The sequence below is a fragment of the Corythoichthys intestinalis genome, chromosome 2 (genome assembly GCF_030265065.1).
Source record: "Corythoichthys intestinalis isolate RoL2023-P3 chromosome 2, ASM3026506v1, whole genome shotgun sequence".
In the NCBI taxonomy this organism is placed as follows: Eukaryota; Metazoa; Chordata; class Actinopteri; order Syngnathiformes; family Syngnathidae; genus Corythoichthys; species Corythoichthys intestinalis.
Window position 1 is genome coordinate 22694274 of NC_080396.1, and position 20915 is coordinate 22715188.

Below are 20915 nucleotides of genomic sequence, written 5' to 3' on the forward strand. Positions count from 1 at the left end.
ATAATTTTTAAGCTGTGATTAACTCGATTAAAAATTTTAATCGTTTGACAGCCCTAGTTAAATGTACACCTTATGCCTAATATATACATTGTTGTGGAACTCAAAATGTTGACTGGACAGTTATAGACTATGCACATTAAATCATTAGTAACATCAAATATTACACAATACACCAAAGTATATCAGTAGCCGTGTCTTTCTGATAGTTTTCTCCTGACCTTTTTACTGCAATAATATAATGAAAACCTGAAATTATGGCTTTTAGTTTTGGCCACCCCAAGATTTTAAGTGGCCCCATCTGGCCACCCCTATGAAAAATTTCTGGAGGCGCCAATGATCGCGGGAGGTTCTGGTACCTATTAACCGAGTGATCACTGCTGTAAGTGACGTTGTTTAAATGCCCCCCCCCCCCCCCCAAATTCATTGTCCTTTAAAGGCAAAACCACTAGATGGTGCTACCACTCTGAGAGAGAGAGAGAGAGAGAGAGAGAGAGAGAGAGAGAGAGAGAGAGAGAGAGAGAGAGAGAGAGAGAGAGAATGCGAGAGCGACAGACAGAGAAGAGGAGAAGTAGGCAGCAAGCAGACTTCGGGTTGGACCTCGCAGGCGCACACAGCCGCAGCCTCATCCGGATCAGGCTCCAGCGTCGGCAGCTACGTGGGTCCCGGAGTATCGGGGCGCAACCCGGAGCTCATGTATTCTCCCCCCTTCAGAGGTACGTGCATGTTACGTGGACCAGCGCCCCCCAGTCAAACTGACACTGGCTGAGGAAAGTGCTGATTAATTTTGCACCGTTCCGCCGTGTTGTCCACGTTCCATCTCTGAGTCCAAACAGCCACCGCGCGTCCGGGGAGTGCAGTGCAGTGCAGCACATCCCCTGTCTCTTTATTAAGTTGCCCCGCGGAATGTTCAGCTTTAGCACTCGTAAGTGTGTGAGGGCGGCGTGCACTGCACTCGCGCGGGCGTGCTGCCTGCTGCATGAGAAACAAGGAGAGCTGTCGAACGAACGAGCAAGCGTCCTGTTATGTAATAACTGGCCGCCGCCACCATCGTCTGGCTGTTCCACTTAGTCATTTATAGGAATAGCATGCCTTGTCCTATGGATTGCACTCACGGATCTCTAGTTTATACCTTGCATAACATAACACTGGCTATCTCAGAGGTGAGCTTGGGAACGGGGCTCTTGTACTCCTGATTGTGTTCCTATCATATTTCTGTTTGCCCACCTCACGTGCACATTTCCACACGGTTTCTCTCCATCCGTCCAGAACACAGATATGCTTATTAGGTTTGGAGGTCGGCGTCATTGAAGCTAGCTATAGTGAGTCATAAGTGCTCACAGGGTGAACATGGTCAATTGAGTATGGCAGGACAGCTCTTGATCTCTGATTGCTGCCTACTCCAGAGGCCTTTGTTGTCAAATGGAGCACATCCATGCCAGCAGCAGATTGTTGTGATGACAGAGACCAGTTGACTGGTGAGAAGGTCTGAAGACAAAATCTGGTCTGGATCTGCAGCTGACATTTTTTTTTTTTTATCCAGGAGACATGAAGGCTGACAGAAACAACTGTTGGTTTGCACGACTACGACATTAACACTTTGGAAGACTGCAGAAACGTCTCTGATTGTGGACACGTTGGCATGATCTAGCCTAAAGTGTAAAGTGTTAAAGCTAAGGTAAGTGGGAACCTAAATGTGTACCCACCACCCCTGGCGCGTGCGCCCCCCAAAAAGTGTAGGTTCCCCATCCCCTAACTCCCTACTGGAAAATGAAATTGGACGACTAAATTTTTTGTTCATCTTAACTGTATGCAACTACCATAATTTCCCGAATATAAGGCGCACTCGTGTATAATGCACACCTCAAATTTACTTGTAAAATCTACGGGAAATTATTGTACCCGTTTATAGCATGCACCCTAATTTTAGCACCAATAAATAGAAGAATACAAGGAAACAGAGCTCATGTACAGATACAGAAATGTCATTTTACTGACTGGTGAAACACAGCACAAGCATAGCACCTTGGTTGTTCAAAACATTACCATAAACTGACAATATTTACGGGAATAATATGATTTGACAACTTCTCCAACTTACCAGAATCTATGAGAAAACAAAACAGATGTGACTTTTCTTTTACAGGCTGCTGTATAACTTGCTCGTTTTATCATGATGAATACGGTAAATGTTTCTTCCATGGATTCATACGGTAAAATGAAAGTGAGAACGTAAGTCGGAAATCCGTGAGAGCTCATCGCTGTCGGCACGACAGTAGCAGTAGTAACTATTGTTATTTGGGTTTGAGTTTCCCGAGGGACAGATATAGTTGACGGACACAGGAAGTCTGTGTGCTTACGTTTGTTATGGTCCGAGTTGCGGAGCTGCAATAAACGTTGGCTCAAATGAGTTCAAGAAACTAAATTCTGTGCTTTATGAAGAGGGAAAAAAGCAGAATTTAACACAGACGAAATCATTCGGCCGATTAGAGTGAAGTAACACCGAAACAAAATGGTGAAGTCACGTACCATAATGGTCGGCAACAGATCGCCGTATACGTTTCTTCAACACAAAGTGGCCGTGTCAATAAAATTATCGCGTTAACGGGCGGTAATTAGTTTTTTAAATTAATCACGTTAAAATATTTGACGCAATTAACGCACATGCCCCGCTCAGACAGATTTAAATGACAGTACAGTGAAATCCCCACTTGTTAATTGTGTTTTGGGGAGTTTTGCTGCCCTCTGCTGGCGCTTGGGTGCGACTGATTTTATAGGCTTCAGCACCCATGAGCATTGTGTAAGTAATTATTGACATCAACAATGGTTTATTAATAACTAGTTTATTTTTTGATTGAAAATTTTACAAATTTTGTTAAAATGAAAACATTAAGAGGGGTTTTAAGATAAAATTTCTATAACTTGCACTAACATTTATCTTTTAAGAACTACAAGTCTTTCTATCCATTAATAGCTTTAACAGAATGTTAATAATGTTAATGCCATCTGTTTGATTTATTGTTATAATAAACAAATACAGTCCATATGTACCGCATGTTGAATATATGTATCCATCTTGTGTCTTATCTTTCCATTCCAACAATAATTTACAGAAAAATATGGCATATTTTATAGATGGTTTGAATTACGATTAATTGCGATTAATTACGATTAATTGATTTTTAAGCTGTAATTAACTCGATTAAAAATTTTAATCGTTTGACAGCCCTAATATATATATATACAGTATATATATATATATATATATATATATATATATATATATATTTATTTATTTATTTCTGTCTCCATCCATATACCCGTTTATAATGCGCACCATGATTTTACAAGTTGATTTTGGGGGGAAAAAAGTGCGCGTTATATTCGGGAAATTACGGTAGTTATAAAATGTTAAAACTAGGGCTGTCAAACGATTTAAATTTTTAATCGAATTAATTACAGCTTAAAGTTATTTTATTATTATCATTATTATTACAGCTGTTAAAGCGATCCATGTATAGAAAAACTTGTAGTTCTTAAAAGATAATGTTAGTGCAAGTTATAGAAATTTTATATTAAAACCCCTCTTAACGTTTTCGTTTTAATAAAATTTGTAAAATTTTCAATCAAAAAATAGACTAGTAGCTCGCCATTGCTGATGTCAATAATTACACAATGCTCATGTTGCTGAAACCCATGAAATCAGTCGCACCCAAGCGCCAGCAGAGGGCGACAAAACACCCAAAAACACAAGTAACAAGTGGACATTACACTGTGCTGTCATTTTAATCTGTTTAAGCGGGGCATGTGCGTTAAATGTGTCAAATATTTTAACGTGATTAATTTTAAAAATTAATTCCCGCCCGCTAACGCGATAATTTTGACAGCCCTAGTTAAAACACAACTTTATAAATTGCACCTTTTGATCACAAGTAGCACGCATATAGCTACTATATCATTCTTTTGCAAAAAATTGCAAATCCTCTCCAATGAACCACACCAGCTCCAAATCAAATCCCTTTTCAATAAAAACAAAGACACCATCTGAGAATTCTTTAAAAACTGGAAGGCTATCAGCATAGAACTTTATTTTGGTCTGGTGGCAAATCCATTCCGTATACTAGGGTCACTTTTTCACATAAATGGTCTCAAAAATTCAAACACACGCAGTTAATCCTTTGATACTGGCTGAAATGACGTCTATGACCAGCACTGATGGCTTGAACTTTGAAACATGTTTTCCTTGCCAAATTTGGTTTAACTCTCAACTGTCAAGTCCACTCTACAACTGTATAGTGTAGTCCATTATTCCAGAACCACTTAGTTTTACCCCTACTTTTCTCCTAATTGCCCTTCACATTGTGTTCAGGATGTCGTGGGCCAGAGGTCTTTTCGTGGGCAGAGTGGACGAGCGAAAGACACCGTGGGGAGAGCGCAATGGCAAAAAGAAGAAAGACAAGTCCTCGCTTTGCACTTCTCGCTACATGAGCTGCCTCAGGGACCCCGAGGATCCGGAGCCCCCAAATGTGGCCCACCAGCAATGCCACACCCGAGCGGACACTGGCAGAAGAAACTTGGACCTGCGCGGATGGCAAGAGGACCACTACGGGAAAAGGATGGGCGAAGGTGTGGATCTGGGAGTGAAAGCCGTTGGCATGGGTTTTGAAGATGGCGATCCAAAGGGGAGGAAAGAGGAGGACTTTGGGGATTCGGCGGAACGCCAGTGCAAGACCATGAGTGCCGCCGATTGCTGGATGCGTGTGGTGTGGGTTTTTCACTCCAAGAAGTTCCAGTCGGCTAAACTGGAGCGTCTTTACCAGCGCTACTTTTTCAGACTCAACCAGAGCTCACTCACCATGCTCATGGGGGTTCTAATGGTGGTATGCGGGGTCATGCTAGCCTTCCACTGTGTCCAGCAGGCGCCAAATGTGGCCTATATCTCCGTCCTCTGTGTTGCCATGGCGCTCTTTCTGGCCGTGATGGTAGTTTGCAACCGTAACGGCTTCCACCAGGACTACATGTGGATTGTGAGCTACTTGGTGATAGGGGTGCTGGTCGTTGTGCAGGTGTATGGTCTGATGATGGTACACCCTAGCAGTGCATCGGAGGGCGTCTGGTGGACAGTCTTCTTCATCCACATCATCTACACGTTGCTGCCTGTGCGAATGAGAGCTGCTGTGCTTAGTGGATTCACACTGTCAGTCATCCACGCTTTGACGGCCTGGCAACTCAACCGAAAGGACAAGTTCATTTCGGAACTGGTAAGTCGGAGTTATAATGGTAACATGATTGTATTTATTGATTATTCTATTGGGTGCTTCTGCACAATACAGTAAGATCTAATATACTTAAATACGCCATCAAAAGAAATAGGTGAATGATTTATTTGGAATTATTTATATTTTTGTTGCACATGGATTTTTTTATTTAGGTGTAAATTCATTATTTGTTTATATAACAAGATTTTTGTTTTATTTTTTTCTGTGCACATGGCAAAATACTGTGCACATTTAGATTGTACATATGGACACTCCAATACTACAATTTTATGTATTTTATTAAATGTACACAGTGCAAGTAGTACCCGGTTTACGACGTGTACGACTTACGTGATTTTGACTTTACGAAGCCGAAGTCTGTCATCTGCCATTTTGTCTTCAGTCGTTTATGTTTATTTTTGTTTTTTAAGTCACGTAAACAGTACACAGCCCTCCCAATGTCAGGATTCCTCCTCGGATGCGCCTTTTTTGGACTTTCCACTTCTGTGTTCTCATGCTGCTGCTGCTTCTCCCCCGGCGCCGACTCCTCTTGCGAGTCCCAATCCGGTTTTTTGAGTTCGGACGGCGGGCTCGCATTAAGACCTAAGGGGCAATGATATCCCCCTTCTCTTGCCTCCCTAATTTTTCCACAGTGCCCTTTTCTTGCAGCAAGGTGACTCACTACCGGGTAAACCCCCAAATATATATATTTTTTAAACCCCGAATAGTCATTCAATATAACGGCATTTAACACAATGTACCTCACAGTATCCTATTTTTTACTTGATCTCATTAATATGACGTATAATACATGTTTTTGGACAGTTATTTTGTATTCAGAGGTACTTAGAGGGTTAATTCCGATTTACACGGAAATTCAGCCTAGGATCGGAACTCGTTCGTAACCTGGGGACTACTTGTACAATGAAGAGGCCTGTAGACTTGAAGAGTCAAAAACAGGCAGAAGTGTAGATCTTCTTGGAAATTTCCATGGCTGAAATAACAATGATTGACGGTGAATGGATGGTGAGTCAATGGCGATTTTAGTGAAAATGTTTGGATCTAAACATGCCCCGGGTCAAATTGACCAGGCACTGTTTTTTTCTGAGAACACCTAAACAAACACCACAGGATGATTAATGTTGGTGTTGTCAGTAAAGTTTGAAGTGAACTGTATTGCTTCATAACAATGGCTTGTCTCTGATATTCTGTCAAAACTTTAGAAAATACTGTTGGAATGGTGCAAGAAAGTTGTAAGTCATTTCAAACTTGGATTACATGAATCATTTTGATTTTAGCTCATGTCACTTCAGAACTCATAAATGGCTAACAGAGTTTGTAAGGTGCTGCACATCTGGAAATAGAAAATGCAATGTGCCTCTGAATGCTGAAGAGCAGACACTGGACTAAATTGCTCTAGAATTATTTGAATTGTTGAAATATAGAATGTAAAGCCTGAAGCATAGACTTCATAATTTATTGACAGGACGAGGGGGGCGGGGCCGATTCATAGGGCGCCTATCTCCGTCAAAGCTGACCGAGTGGAAACAGACAAAGAGCTTTTTCCGTTGAAAGTTCTTGTGAATAAATGCTTAAATCCCTGAATTCTTTATAGATATGAATGTAAAACAGTCTCAATCATTGGTTAAAAGCAAAAAACGTGCAGGTAGCATTTATTTTATGTAAATATTGTGAACTATGAGGCTAGTCAGTAAGGAAATTAGCAGCCATCATATGTAAAGAAAGCTTTTTCCGTTGAAAATTATTATGAATAAATGCTTAAATCCCTGAATTATTTATAGATATGAATGTAAAACAGTCTCGATTCTTGGTTAAAAGCAAAAAAAAAAAAAACAACAACAAAAAAAACGTGCAGGTAGCATTTATTTTACGTAAATATTGCGAAATATAATGCCGATAATGTAGCGGCTAATTTCTCCCATTGATTTTTTTCACAACGTTTCAAAATGCATGCATGGTACGAAAAATATAATAATTACCTTGAATCCTTGAACAAATCATGAGACAATCCTTTCTGTTTGTATGCAGTACAGCGTTCGTACTTTTTCAACCTATATCCGGCATTAGATCCCTGCATGTGACTGACTACCAATAAATACTGGTGCACGATAATTATTGGTCCGATAATTATCGGTTCGATAATAGGAATTATGACGTCATCCCAATAAATCCAATAACATAATTAATAGGACCGATAATACAGTATGAACTGTGCTCGCTGGCTGGGAAATCAGTTGACCATTTGTGGGGCATTGCTGCCACCTGCCGTTCAGAATAATTCGCTGCATCTATAATTTGGCCCACAAACTCATTCGCTTTACACAGTGCTGTGTCTAGCGTTAGCATTGAGAATGGTGAATGCTTTCTGTTACTTACGTTTCCGCCTCGGAAATATATGTTTGTAAGTATTTATGTTAACTATAACATATGGATGTGCAATATATGTTTACTTCGGTGGTGAAGGGTCATATGTACAGAACTTAATAAGTTGTTGTGTTATAGAAGCCAGCCAATGCTTAAGGCTAGTAGCTCAAGCTAGTGTGCTATGCTATAGACCCTACCCACCGACGTCACAAAATCACGTGCTCACTGTATGGTTCCGCCCACTTGTCCGTCATTTTGTGTCTGTATTATCAATGGTCTCAATTGATCGAGCAATTTATAATGCATTTCATGGAAGACCCGGTGCTTTCGGATGCCGTAAACTCACTTGATGCGTTGCATAAAAGGCGTTATGTGGAAAAGCTTCAGTTTATCCATTCGCCAGATCCATATTTGATGCCTAAATCGATGTTATTCGACCCGCTGTCTCCGCCGTATTTGCCTGACATCTGCTAGCTACCCTGAACTGTATAACTATCTTGTCCACACAAAATCAGCCAATTCTCACGAAAGTTTGAAAAACTTTAAGAGCTTGGAGGCTTATAAATACTTCGTTGCTGGTTGGGTGAAACAGGTCCTCGTCCACGAAAATTCGGCAGGAATCTAGCTTGTGCTTGGAAAGGTGAGTTACGAAATTTTCAATTCAAAATCTTTTGTTATTGCTAACATCCACTGTCAAGTCTAATGTATTTCATGTCGTTTGTCAATGGAGTTAGGGCTTTTAATGTTTATATGGTTTAGCGATAGCACTCTCACTACATACATACGTGTATGTTGTCGGCGATTAGCCTAGCAATGATCTTAATTGTGGTTGTCAGCCCAAAACCCTCTAAATATATATTAAATGCATCTTACCAGATATAAAATGACTACTACATAATCTGTGGTAATCGTTTGGAGCCCAGTTTTCTCGTCGAATTGCAGCAGCCCATCTCGCTCTCTTCTCTCCGGGTCTCTCGGAATCCGGTAGAACTTCAAGTCTCTCCGTCCATCTTCTCTGTTATTGCAACCGACCGCCACACACGCCTTCACCATTTTGATTATTAATGTTAACGAGCAGAAAAACACGTCGTAAATAGGAGGAATGTACGTAGCCGTAACAGGGAAACATGATGTGTTGACGGACAATTGGGCGGCACCAGTCAGGAGGAAGGAGTTGTGACGTCACGTGGGTAGGGTCTATACATACATATAATAGTTTTCGTGTAATGTTAGTCCTGTCAGCATGCTTGGTAGGATTTTATACTATGCAGAGAATAAACCTCATACTTTATTGAATATGGATTCACTCACTGTGGTTTATATTTATTCTTATAAGGCAAGGCATTAATCCTTTTTGTTCTACCATATTTTTGTTATGAGGAATGAGTGATAAACCTTACGATATAATATTTACAGTGTTAGTTATAAGTTAGTAAGTTATTGAGAGGCCTTTTGGTTATTGATAGGCTTGCTGTCCTAACCTGTCTCCCAGGTTAAGAAAGTTGTTTCATGGACCAAGACCACAACAGTCTCCTGTAGCACCAAATATTTTTATCTGATGACAAAGCACAATACCTGTTGGGTTTATGTTTTAGTTCAGCGCTCATTGTTCAGGAAACACATCTTCAATTATATTGACTAATTGATTGTGATTGACTCAAATTATATTTATTTGAAAAAATAAATATTGGCACTTTATTTGAAGTCAAGACTGTTCTTGTCTTTGTTTTGTTCATTATAATAATGTTCATGTCATTATGAAAATTCTGGTGAGATCAAAGACAAATCTATGTTGAAGCCACCATTATTATTTTTTTAAACCTCCAGGTGTTCAAAAACTCGGGTGGATATACATTTAAAAAATTATATATTTATTATCGGTTATCGATATCGGTATTGGCTTTGAGGAGCAGGAAGTTATCGATATCAGTATCGGTTTCAAAAAATGGATATCGTGCACCCCTACTAATAAATGAAGCGGAGTGTTGGACGGCCCCCTTCGGGAAGGCGTGACGCAGTGAATGGGGAATGTGTAATGTCAATACATTATGAAGTCTATGCCTGAATTTAGAATGGTTCAAAGCATATAGGACTGTGGATTGTATTTTATACTAGTATTTTATGAACTGGAATGTAGCAATGTGCAATTTTCCACAGTTGGCTTGTGTGACCATGTGATAGTCGTCAGGCCACCACCATGGTGCACCGTCATCACCATACAATAGAGCACAATGTTGTTACTGTACTCATGTGGAGACGTCCTACTTTCCCTCCACGTCAATATAGGACAAACATTGTTCCGGGTTCTGGGCCACTGTTGGCGTGTCAAAGGTGCTACACCAAAAGTCGGTGGTTTGGAAGCCGTCATCCACTTTTCCATTTAGATTTTGGCTTTGTTGTAAGGCAAGGTTTGTGTAGCACCATGCATATACAAAAAAAAACCCCATAATGACGTACTGTGACAAATAAATAATGAAGATTGACGTGGGGGGACATAAATTAAGATTGAATGTAGACATACAAGCTATGTCTAAGGTCTATGTCTAGGTCTAATTTTTGTAGAAATGCAAAAATTAAACAAAACATGATCATGTTTAGAGGGCAGAAAGAAAAGCTGCTGCAATATTTCTAATGTACGGAAAGAGGGAGTGAACAATTTCAAATGTTGCAACCCTTTTGTTTGGTTCTGGATCTGGAAACAATCAACACAGCCAGTGAGGTCTTGTAGTCTCGTGGGGAGCTAAACTGTCTTGAACTGTGTTTAGGTTCAAGAGGATTCAGTTTTTTAAACGAACAGTAAAATATTTTGAGAAATTTATTCTTTGACTCGTATCAGGTCAGGGTATACATTTTGGAATTGAAGTGAAGTGGTTTCCTTTGATTTATTTATTTTTTGTTCAGCTTTGAATAAGCTGTCTTCTAATACTGAAATCGAACATGCGACACATTTTTTCCCTTCTATTTGTCTGAGAGATAGCTGCTGGCTCTTTATTTATTTATTTTTTTTAGTTACTACTCTTTTTTTTTTTTTTTTTTTTTTAATTTACCGTATTTTTCGGACTAGTCGCACCTGAGTATAAGTCGCACCAGCCATAAAATGCTCAACAAAGAGGAAAAAAATATATATATAAGTCGCACCGGAGGATAACTCGCATTTTGGGGGAAAATCTACAAGCTAAAATCCAACGCATAGAACAGATATGTCATCTTGAAAGGCAATTTAATATAAAAATACAATAGACAACAACGTGCTGAATAAGTGTATAGTATGATGTTACATGATGCATGAACAACGAAATGCGAATACACTGTCCTCACCAGGACGCTATGGCTCGGTCCTGGCTATACAGTGAGCTAAACTCCCAAATGACGATGCTGGACGTCCGTATAATTTGCTGCATCGATTTCGTCCACGATACCAAACAGGTTCGCATCAACTAAATAAATGATAATTAATTAATTAAACAACAACACAACTGGCTCTAAGTGTCCGACCGCGGTTGAAAACACAACAACAACAACAGAAAAGATGATACACACAGGCGTTGCCTCTGTAGAGATATTTTACAAGCATAAACAATAAGGGTGTAACGGTACATGCATTTGTATTGAACCGTTTCGGTACGTGGTGCTCGGTTCAGAACTGTGGCGTACCGCCGAACGAGTTTCTGACGTAATGTAACCCTTACTTTTCGAGGCTGTGAGTCGATCGGGTTACAGTTTCTTTGTTTAGATTATATTTACTCCGTCTTCTCTACTATAATGAGAAGCAACACGGTAGGACAGTATGACCCAGAAACGCCAACGACGCAACAACGTGGCTGCCGCGAGAACGCAGTGAAACGAGGGCGTTAAAGTCAGTCAGCCAATGCACACCAGTTGCAGTGCGGCCGCGTGTTAGACGCGTCCTAGAAGCGACTCAACACGATGCACGCGAAAAGAACGGCAGAGTTTATTATTTGATGCGAGACGCGACCCTCCTGCGTCAATACTACTACCGGTAGCTAGGATCGGGCAGACTGGAAGTCACTCGTGTAAAAATACGGTGGATCCGGTCGATTTTCAAACTAATATTCAATCGTAACACACTTTTTGAGTCCATCAGATCTCTTGAGTGGTAGATCGGGGCACAGTTGACTTGTCTTTGCTGATTTACTGCTGTCTTCTCTGCTATAATAATAACCAACACGGCCCCGTGTTCAATACAAAACCCTCCTACCACAACAAAACAAGTAGGAACTAATATTCACATAGCAACTAAAAGTATACAACATAAAATATACAATATAAATGAATACTACATCACATTTGTAAAATATAAACACATAATAAAATAAATAATAGTAATATATTTAAATAAAAAACATTTAAATGAGCTAAAACACCTGTAATTAAATAATAAGAATAATACACAGATCCTGCTTACACAATTAAATTTATTCATTTCTGTGTGGCGCTTTAACTTGAGAAAATCCACCAATAAAGCTTTTGAAAACCGTTCATAAGAAAAAAAATGATTCATTGAGGCATTTCATTTGTAAAATACATGTTAAAATCTTTGTTATTGGGATTGCTTTTCTCTTTAGCACAGGACTTCTCTTTTTCTTCTTTCTTTCAGAAAGAAAGCTGACCAATACGCGGGGTCTGAAAGGCAAATTGTTGTTGGATTATATTTAAATACAGGCTACTTTTTGAGCAGAACTCTAGCTTTGTATAGGCTAATGTTCCTATTGTTGAAAGCACAAAGATGTGTAATAAACAACTAGCACATTTATATTTTGCTATTTTTTTTCTTACTGTACCGAAAATGAACCGAACCGTGACCTCAAAACCGAGGTACGTACCGAACCGAGATTTTTGTGTACCGCTACACCCCTAATTAACAATGAATGTAGGTTCGCAGCCGAGTTTCTCTCTCTCGCTCTCTCGCCCACTCGCTCAGAGACGCTGCGTAGCTGTCCGTCTTCTTCTGCCGTGTGAGCGCTCTTCTCCGCGTAAACAAGTGCGAGTGCACCACCACTTGGGCGTGAAAGTGCCACAAACTAAAAGCATGCATTTCAATATAAAAAAGTCAATAATACCCCTTTCCCACTGAAACTAGTGGGTCAACGCGCGTTTTTCCAAGCCGATGCATTCCACTAGCAATTGGCATTTGGCACCTTTCCCATTGACGAAAAAAGCCGTGTCTTTTTTTTTTTTTTTTTTCTCCCGTCTAACCCCCACCCCTCCTCAGCCGTGTGTAAGGTGCGTGACGTCACCACGCTAAGATGCGCTTCGACAAGTGCGACCGAATTCATTCAGTTCAAGGAAGTTAACAATGCAAAGCAACATGGAAGCCTCCTTTCCGTTTGTGTTCTCTGTTTTCATGCGTTTTACTGCCCGCAAAATGGTCGAAATGCAGCAAAGGATCAACACTGTGCTTGTGCTGAGGCAACGTAGGCGATGTAAATTTTGGTTTGAAATTGAAAGGAGTCGTGTACGTCACAGGAGGAGGAGAAGAGCCTTTGTTTCGTCTGTTATGGCTATTGCTAACGCTGCTACACCGATTGTTCGCCGTATGTGGATCCGGGCTAGAGCACATGGTTTTTGTTTTTTGTTATGACGCATCACGTACTAGCCTACGTCACCACGTAGATTAGGGTGTTGACTGTTGACCCGGGGTTTTGCTTTCACACTGCATGGCGATCAGAGCCGAGGTGATTTTAACGCGGGTTGCTTGGCGGGTTGATTGACACGGGTCGAGGCGGGTCGCTGCACCTTTCCCACTGCCACCAAAAGCCGATTGTTAGCGGGTTGACACGGGTTTTTTGGCCAGTGGGAAAGGGGTATAGTACAATTGAACACAGATTGTCAAAGGCAAAACGTGAAAACGCGAACGTGGCCATAGCTATTAAGAGTTATTCAGATAACTATAGCATAAAGAACATGCTAACAAGTTCACCAAACCATCAATGTCACTCCAAAACACCAAAATAACATGTGAAATGATATCATAATGTGTTAATAATTTCACACATAAGTCACTCCTGAGTATAAGTCGCACCCCCAGCCAAACTATGAAAAAAAACTGCGATTCATAGTCCGAAAAATACGGTAGTACTTGGGTCAGAAATATGATCGTGTATCCATATTGTGGAAATGGAGCACGTTCAGTCCCAATGTGGGGATATATCGTGATCATGTAGCTCGGTGCCATTCAGTTCACAATCCCCTGCTTGAGACAAGGAGGCCATTGTAGTCAAATGCAACAGAACTGAACTGGGTTGTATAAGACTGTAGAATCAATCATATGAAAAATTCGGTGATTCCTTCTTATTTTTGTTTTTGCCAAAATAAAATGTTCCACATTCCAGTGATTGCCAATTTTTCACATGTTTCAGCGTAAAATTACCAAATTACCTAACTTTATTTTTACGCATTGAACACAGCTGCCTCAAGGCCTCCAAAAGTAAAACATACTTTCTGTTGTAAGCAGATTGTTTGTGTGTCATGGAAATGATGGCAAGTAGTCTTGTGAAGTGTTGTTTCAGAGTTTTGCTGTGAGATATTGGACCCAAGGCAAACAAAGCAGAGGATCGGGTGCAAACTAAAAAATGTTTATTCATCAAAAATACCAAAACAAAGTACAAAGTATCAAAACACTAGGGATAAACTTACTTTAAGGGGGAAACACAACGGGACGCTGTACGTAGCAGGAAGTGAGAGCGACAAGGAACTGGTCAAATCTGAAAGAAAGCAGGGAATTAAATACAAATAAAGACAAGTAGCTGTGGGAAGCAGATTGGTCGACACAAACGAAGGGCTGACAGGAAAAAGAGAAAAGACAACCTAAAAAACACAAAAGCCAAGAAAGTAGAAACAAGGCACAGTAAGGGACAAATTAAATATAAACCAAACCAAAACACAGACCATATGTTGTTTCCATAAAGCCATGCTATTACCGCTTTTATTTTGGTAAGTTGATACTTATTGTTGTTCTAATTCCTTAGATTGATAGGACCTGTGGCTCACTATCTAATGCTCATCACCTCTGTTCGAAAAGCAGTGTATTATCTGTACGTATTTTGTGTTTATACAGTTCATGTTACATCGGTGAATACAGTTTTTTACAGTATATCTGTGATTGTTCATGTAAATAATTTGAATGATTTCAGTAGCCTGAGTTTTGAACAGCATGGCTAATTTCTGCTTATATTTGTACAGTACAGAATTTACATTGATAATGTACTGATTTCCTGGACAAGAACTGTAGCTTTTATCTTGGTAAAATATGGATCTCTGCATTAGAATAAATTCTTCTTTGCTTTCAGTTTTGGAAAGTGCTTGTCCTAATTATCCTAATTTATTGTAAGTACAAAATAAAACATTTCTGGCGAATTTGCACAGGATTACTTTGCTCTGCCGTATGGTAAACTGCTGCAGGTCACTTCTGTTGATTTTGGGTCATTAATTTTTTAAAGGTGACTTCCCATTAATTTTGCCTCAAATTTGGGGTCATTTCCCTTTGATTTGAGGGCATTTACGGGTCACTTCCAATTGATTTTCGAATTGCTTCCTGTTGATTTTGGGCCACTTCCGGGTGATTTCCTGTTGATAATTCTGTAGTTCTCAATGTGAATTGCAGTTTTAAAGGGCCAAATTACTTCCTGTCAATTTTTGGTCAATTCAAGGGCTCTTCCTGTTGATTTTGGGGCGTTTCCAAGTCACTTCCAATTGATTTTGGGCAATTTACTGTTGATATTGGGGCATAGACTTCATAATGGTATTGACGGGACACGGTGCGCAGGGCCGATTAATAGGGGGCCTATCTCCGTCAAAGCTGACCAAGTGGAAACACAGACACATAGGTTTTTACGTTAAAAATTATTGTTAATAAATGTGTAAATCCCTCAATTCTTGATAGGTATGGATGTAAAACAGTCTCGATTCTTGGTTAAAAGTAAAATAATAAATAAAGGGAAGTTAGCATTTATTTTAAGTAAATATGTCAAATGTGCTGCTCGTCTTTAAGTCACTGTGGTGCTGCCTTACCACAACAAAGAGCTTTTTACGTTGAAATTGTTGTGAATAAATGCTTAAATCCCTGAATTCTTTATAGATATGGACGTAAAACAGTCTTGGTTCTTGGTTAAAAATTTTTTTTGAAAAAAACGGGAAGTATAATTTATTTTAACGTACCGTATTGGCCCGAATATAAGACGGTGTTTTTTGCATTGAAATAAGACTGAAAAAGCGGGAGTCGTCTTATATTCGGGGTCTAGACATTATACCTATTCACGACGCTAGATGGTGCCAGATATCATTGAAGCGAATGCTGAATTTGACTCCACAGGCCAAAGCGAACCCCTTATGGTTAATGCAGTAATTGCAATTTTGTAGTTTTATCACAATAGATTGGTTTATTGACATTTCAAAAACCAGAAGCCATTCATTTACGAATGTGATTGCACTTTAGTTTACATATTTAAATGTTCAGATATTAAGATGTGAATGAGGCAAAATAACATGCTTTTTCTCTCAAATATATTGTTATAATCATTTGTTTCAGATGTACTGTAATTATTTTCTGTATAAAAATGAATTTGGTGTTCAAAAAGTCTTTTTTCAAACTTGAGTCTTGAAAAAGAGGGGGCCGTCTTATATTCAGGCCAATACAGTAATTATGTCGAATGTGCTGCTCGTCTTTAAGTCACTGTGGCGCCGCCTTACCACAACAAAGAGCTTTTTACATTGAAATTATTGTGAATAATTTAGGGCTGTCAAACGATTAACATTTTTAATCCAGTTAATTACAGCTTGAAAATTAATTAATCGTAATTAATCGCAATTAATCACAACTCAAACCATCTATAAAATATGCCATATTTTTCTGTGAATTATATACAGTACTGTGCAAAAGTTTTAGGCAGGACACCTGCCTAAAACTTTTGCACAGTACTGTATATATATTTTTTTTAAGTATTAGATTTATTAGGATCATGGAAGCCTCCACTTGGGGAAAATATATACATACAGTATATCCTGTATATACATAATATGATAAAAATATACAGTACTGTGCAAAAGTTTTAGGCAGGACACCTGCCTAAAACTTTTGCACAGTACTGTATATATTCTGTAAAATAAATTGTTGGAATGGAAAGACAAGACACAAGATGGATATATACATTCAACATACGGTACATAAGGACTGTAGTGGGCATTTCACTCTACTGTCATTTAAATCTGTCTATGCTGTCTTCACTCCGAAGCGTCTACTTTTTCCAAAGCTAGACAGCTAGTGAATGACGCCTTAATAATCAGACTTCTTCCTTTTCATCTGATTTATTATTAAAATGGCCTCAAACCATTGTCCTCTTTAGACCGTCGTAAAACTACAAAAAAAAAAGTACACAAGCATTGCATTAGCAACAACGTTAGCTTAGCACGCTATACAGGTTCACTAAACATAAACAAAAAGGGTCTCATACAAAAAATATTACATTTCGCTTACTAACATAATATGTACATTCTTTACAACAACCATACTTACGGACAAATCTTGTCCAAGGATCATATAAGCACAACATTACAACGTAGGCGTCAGCCTGAGACGTCGTGCAAGCATATTGAACTGGCAAAAAAACAATAAACCATGTCGCAAAGCGACCACAAGAGTTCGCTGTTAGACAGCACAAAAAGCCTTGCTGTAAAACTTACCAAAAGGCAGAATACTGTCTGAGCGGGACATGTGCGTTAATTGCGTCAAATATTTTAACGTGATTAATTTAAAAAATTAATTACCGCCTGTTAACGCGATAATTTTGACAGCCCTAGAATAATTCTTAAATCCCTGAATTCTTTATAGCTATGGACCTAAAAGAGTCTCGGTTCTTTGTTAAAAGGGCAAAGAAGAGCATTTATTTTACGTAAATATTTAGGGCTGTCTCTAATTTTCTCCCGATTAGTCAGCCGACTATTTTTACGATTAGTCAACTAATCTAATAATCTTTAAAAAAAAATTTTTTTTTTTTTTTTTGTTTGTTTACTAATTTAGCAATGAAATTTTTGTTGACGCTTATCAATTCACAAAAAACATATTGGAACACTTAAATTATTTATTAAAGTACAAATAAACACGTAAATAACAATAATAAATCACAAATAAACAATGAGTTCAAATGCTGATAGAATTAACTAGTGTCGCATCCCGATTGAAAAGGTGGTCTCTTAAACTGATGATTTACAACTTTTAATCCATCCTTGATGTAATCACACGGTGCACACAAATAAAACAACACAATTAGAAATTAACGAAAACTTTTCACCTTTTTCCTTTTAAACCGTATTTATTTATCAATGAATTGCCTTTACCTTAATTTATTACCTTATCATTGACAATCTCTCCCTTGAGTGCAATCACTGTATATACTGTATATATTTATGACCTTTTAACCTTATATAATTTTCTATACCATAAAATAAACCATAACATGAAATAAACCTTTCAGTTAGCATTAAGGACAATACTAATAGCACTTATAGGCCCATTGTCAATGAAACATTATTATTCAGTAAGGCGACAGCACCCTCTGGTGTACAAAAAATGAAAAAAAAAATTACAAACTGGGTGACGGCGTTTGAGGTGTTTATTCACGGCCGACGTGCAGCCAAGCTTGGCATTGAAGAGACAGGACAGAAGAGTGTACCCTCCGTTGTTTCTGTGAAATAAGTCAATGTTTTGGACACTCTGGTGCGCTTTTTTTGGCTTTGTGCCGCTTTCCCCGCTTGCATACAGAGCATTCGACATTCTGAACTTTCCACGCATATATATATTTTTAACCCTTCATTAACCGTCGACGGGATGTTGTGCTCGTCGACGGATTTACGTCATCGATGACGTCGACTCTGTCGACTAGTCGGGACAGCTCTATAAATATTGCAAACTATGATGCCAATGCCGTAGCGGCTAATTTCTCCCGTTGATTTTTTTTTCACGTTTCAATTGCATGCATGGTACGAAAAATATAATAATGACCTTGAATCCCTCGAACAAATCACTCCCGAGACAATCCTCCCTGTTTGTATGCGATACAGCTTTTGTACTTTTATCCTAAATCCGTGGAATCGCTGCATGTGTCGCTGCGACCGACTGCAAATAACTGAAGCGGATTGTGGGATGGGCCCCCTGCTTGAAGGCATTGCGCAGTGGCTGGCCGAATTGACCCGTCAATACAATTATGAAGTCTATGATTGGGGTTTCCGGGTCACTCCCTGTTTATAATACTGTATCTGATTATAATAAAGATACTCAATGTGAAATGCAGTTAAAGGTAGACCAAATGTAAGCATAGCACAACCATAACAGCTTGTCAGACCAGATAATGTACATACTAGCGCTGTAGCGTACTGTTTGTTTCTTCTTTTTACCCACTGTGAGTATAGCAAGAAAATTTTAGTAAAATGCTCTGCAGGTGATTGTTTTTCTTTACCGAGCGTCGCAATGAAGCAACCCAGATGACTGTGGAGCCACTGGGAATGAAACAATATTGACACAACTCTGTTGGTTGAGTGAGCTTCCACTATGTGTGTGGAGGGCTGCAGACCAGGCAGGATGGCAACATGCACACATTTGCACATTTATCTGCCACCTCCATGCCAACGTTTTGTTGCACTTCTGAAGGACAGCAATCCCGACGCCCCCGGGCCCTGACAGTACGTTCTACTTCCCTGTGCAATCAATGATGGTGCATAAGCTTTGCACTGTTCAACAAGATTGGTGTGCTCTCTTGCGAGCTTAAAATAGATGTGGGAGGAAGGATAGCAACATTGTTTGGGCTTGTTTATGACTTGGATGAACCGTATCCAACGTTATATGCATGGGTTTCTATAAATGGCAATGGTGGGAAGTAACCAAGCACAACTACCTAGTAACTGTACTTAAGTAGATTTTCAGTTACTGTATCATTAGCCTATTTAACTTGAATATTTAAATTTACACTTTAAATCTTCAGTGGCTGAGAAGTGTCAGGAAAATTCCAAACGCTTTGAACAAAGAAAAAAACACATTCCAAAAGCTGCATTACGAGCAAAAACCCGAAAAATGAATCAAAATGACCATTCAATTCAATTTTATTTGTATAGCCCTATATCACAACAGGTTTGTCTCAGAGGGCTTTACAGAGTCATTTTGATTCACAGTCAGATACGGTAGATGAATGAAATGAGTCCATGTCCTGGGCATCCCCCATCCTTAGACCCTCCATGGTGGCAAGGAAAAACTCAAAAAACGCTATAGGAAAAGAGAAACATTGGGGAGAACCACAGTCAGGAGAGATCCACTCCCAGCACGGACAGGCTATAGATGCACCAGGACCGACAATGGGTATTAGCGGAAGGAGTTCCAGTTTGTAGAGATGCAGTGGAGTGAGGGAACATGAGGAGGTCCATCTAGCCAGATGAGACGGGGGGGGGGGCAACGAGGACGTCCATCCAGCCAGGGTTTCAGGATAGTCAGGCGGCTGCGGCTGAAAAAGTAGCCCCTCCCCCAGAGGGGAGAGAGGAAAGGGGACACCGGGTGACTAGTGATGAAAAGACTAGTCAACTAGATATTAGAATTAGAAAAGGGAAATAAAGTAAAGACAAGTGATAAGTAGAGTGAAACATGGGATAGGACTCAGTGGCTGTACTTCCCCCAGCATTATAGCTCCTAGGGCAGCTTCGACTGAACTGTGAGTCTTGTCTGTTTTCAACTAGCCTGACCATAAGCTTTGTCAAATAGGAACGTTTTTAGTCTAATCCTAAATGTACAGACTGTGACGGCCTCTTTAATATTAGCTGGAAGCTGATTCCATAAGACAGGAGCTTGGTAACCAAAGGCTCTGGCTCCTACTGTACTTGTAGAGACCCTGGGAACTACCAGTAGACCTGCATTCTGAGAACGAAGTGTTCTGTTGGGGTGGTATGGAACCAGAGCATCTGTGAAATAAGACACAACAGAAGTGACCATCTCTGCCTTAGGCTTTTTAGATGTATTCATACGGTGGAGATTGTCGTATGACTTTAGCCGCTATCGTTATCATCCAACAGAAATCGTTGTGTGACATTAGCTGTCGTTATCATCCAACAGAAATTGTTGTATGATATTTTTATTAACTACTAATCCTCTAAATGCTAATGAGAAACAACATGATGAGATTTCCTAACCTGTAAGGGGTAATAACATCGATAAAGGCAACCATCTTAAATTCATATTATGATAGGCCGCCTTAGTCTCTGCCTCAGCACATTGGTGAA

General features: G+C 39.5%; 1 protein-coding gene across 1 annotated transcript in view; it reads left to right on the forward strand.

Moving 5' to 3' along the window:
- Positions 1-568: 568 nt before the first annotated feature.
- The window catches only part of LOC130904824 (adenylate cyclase type 6-like), a 121516-nt gene continuing 101169 nt past the window's right edge, over positions 569-20915 (forward strand). Inside the window, exons 1-3 of the mRNA XM_057817879.1 lie at positions 569-713; positions 1541-1675; positions 4367-5258. Coding sequence (XP_057673862.1) covers positions 4368-5258 — 891 coding nt within the window. The 5' untranslated portion in view covers positions 569-713; positions 1541-1675; position 4367. The remainder of the gene's footprint in view (positions 714-1540; positions 1676-4366; positions 5259-20915) is intronic.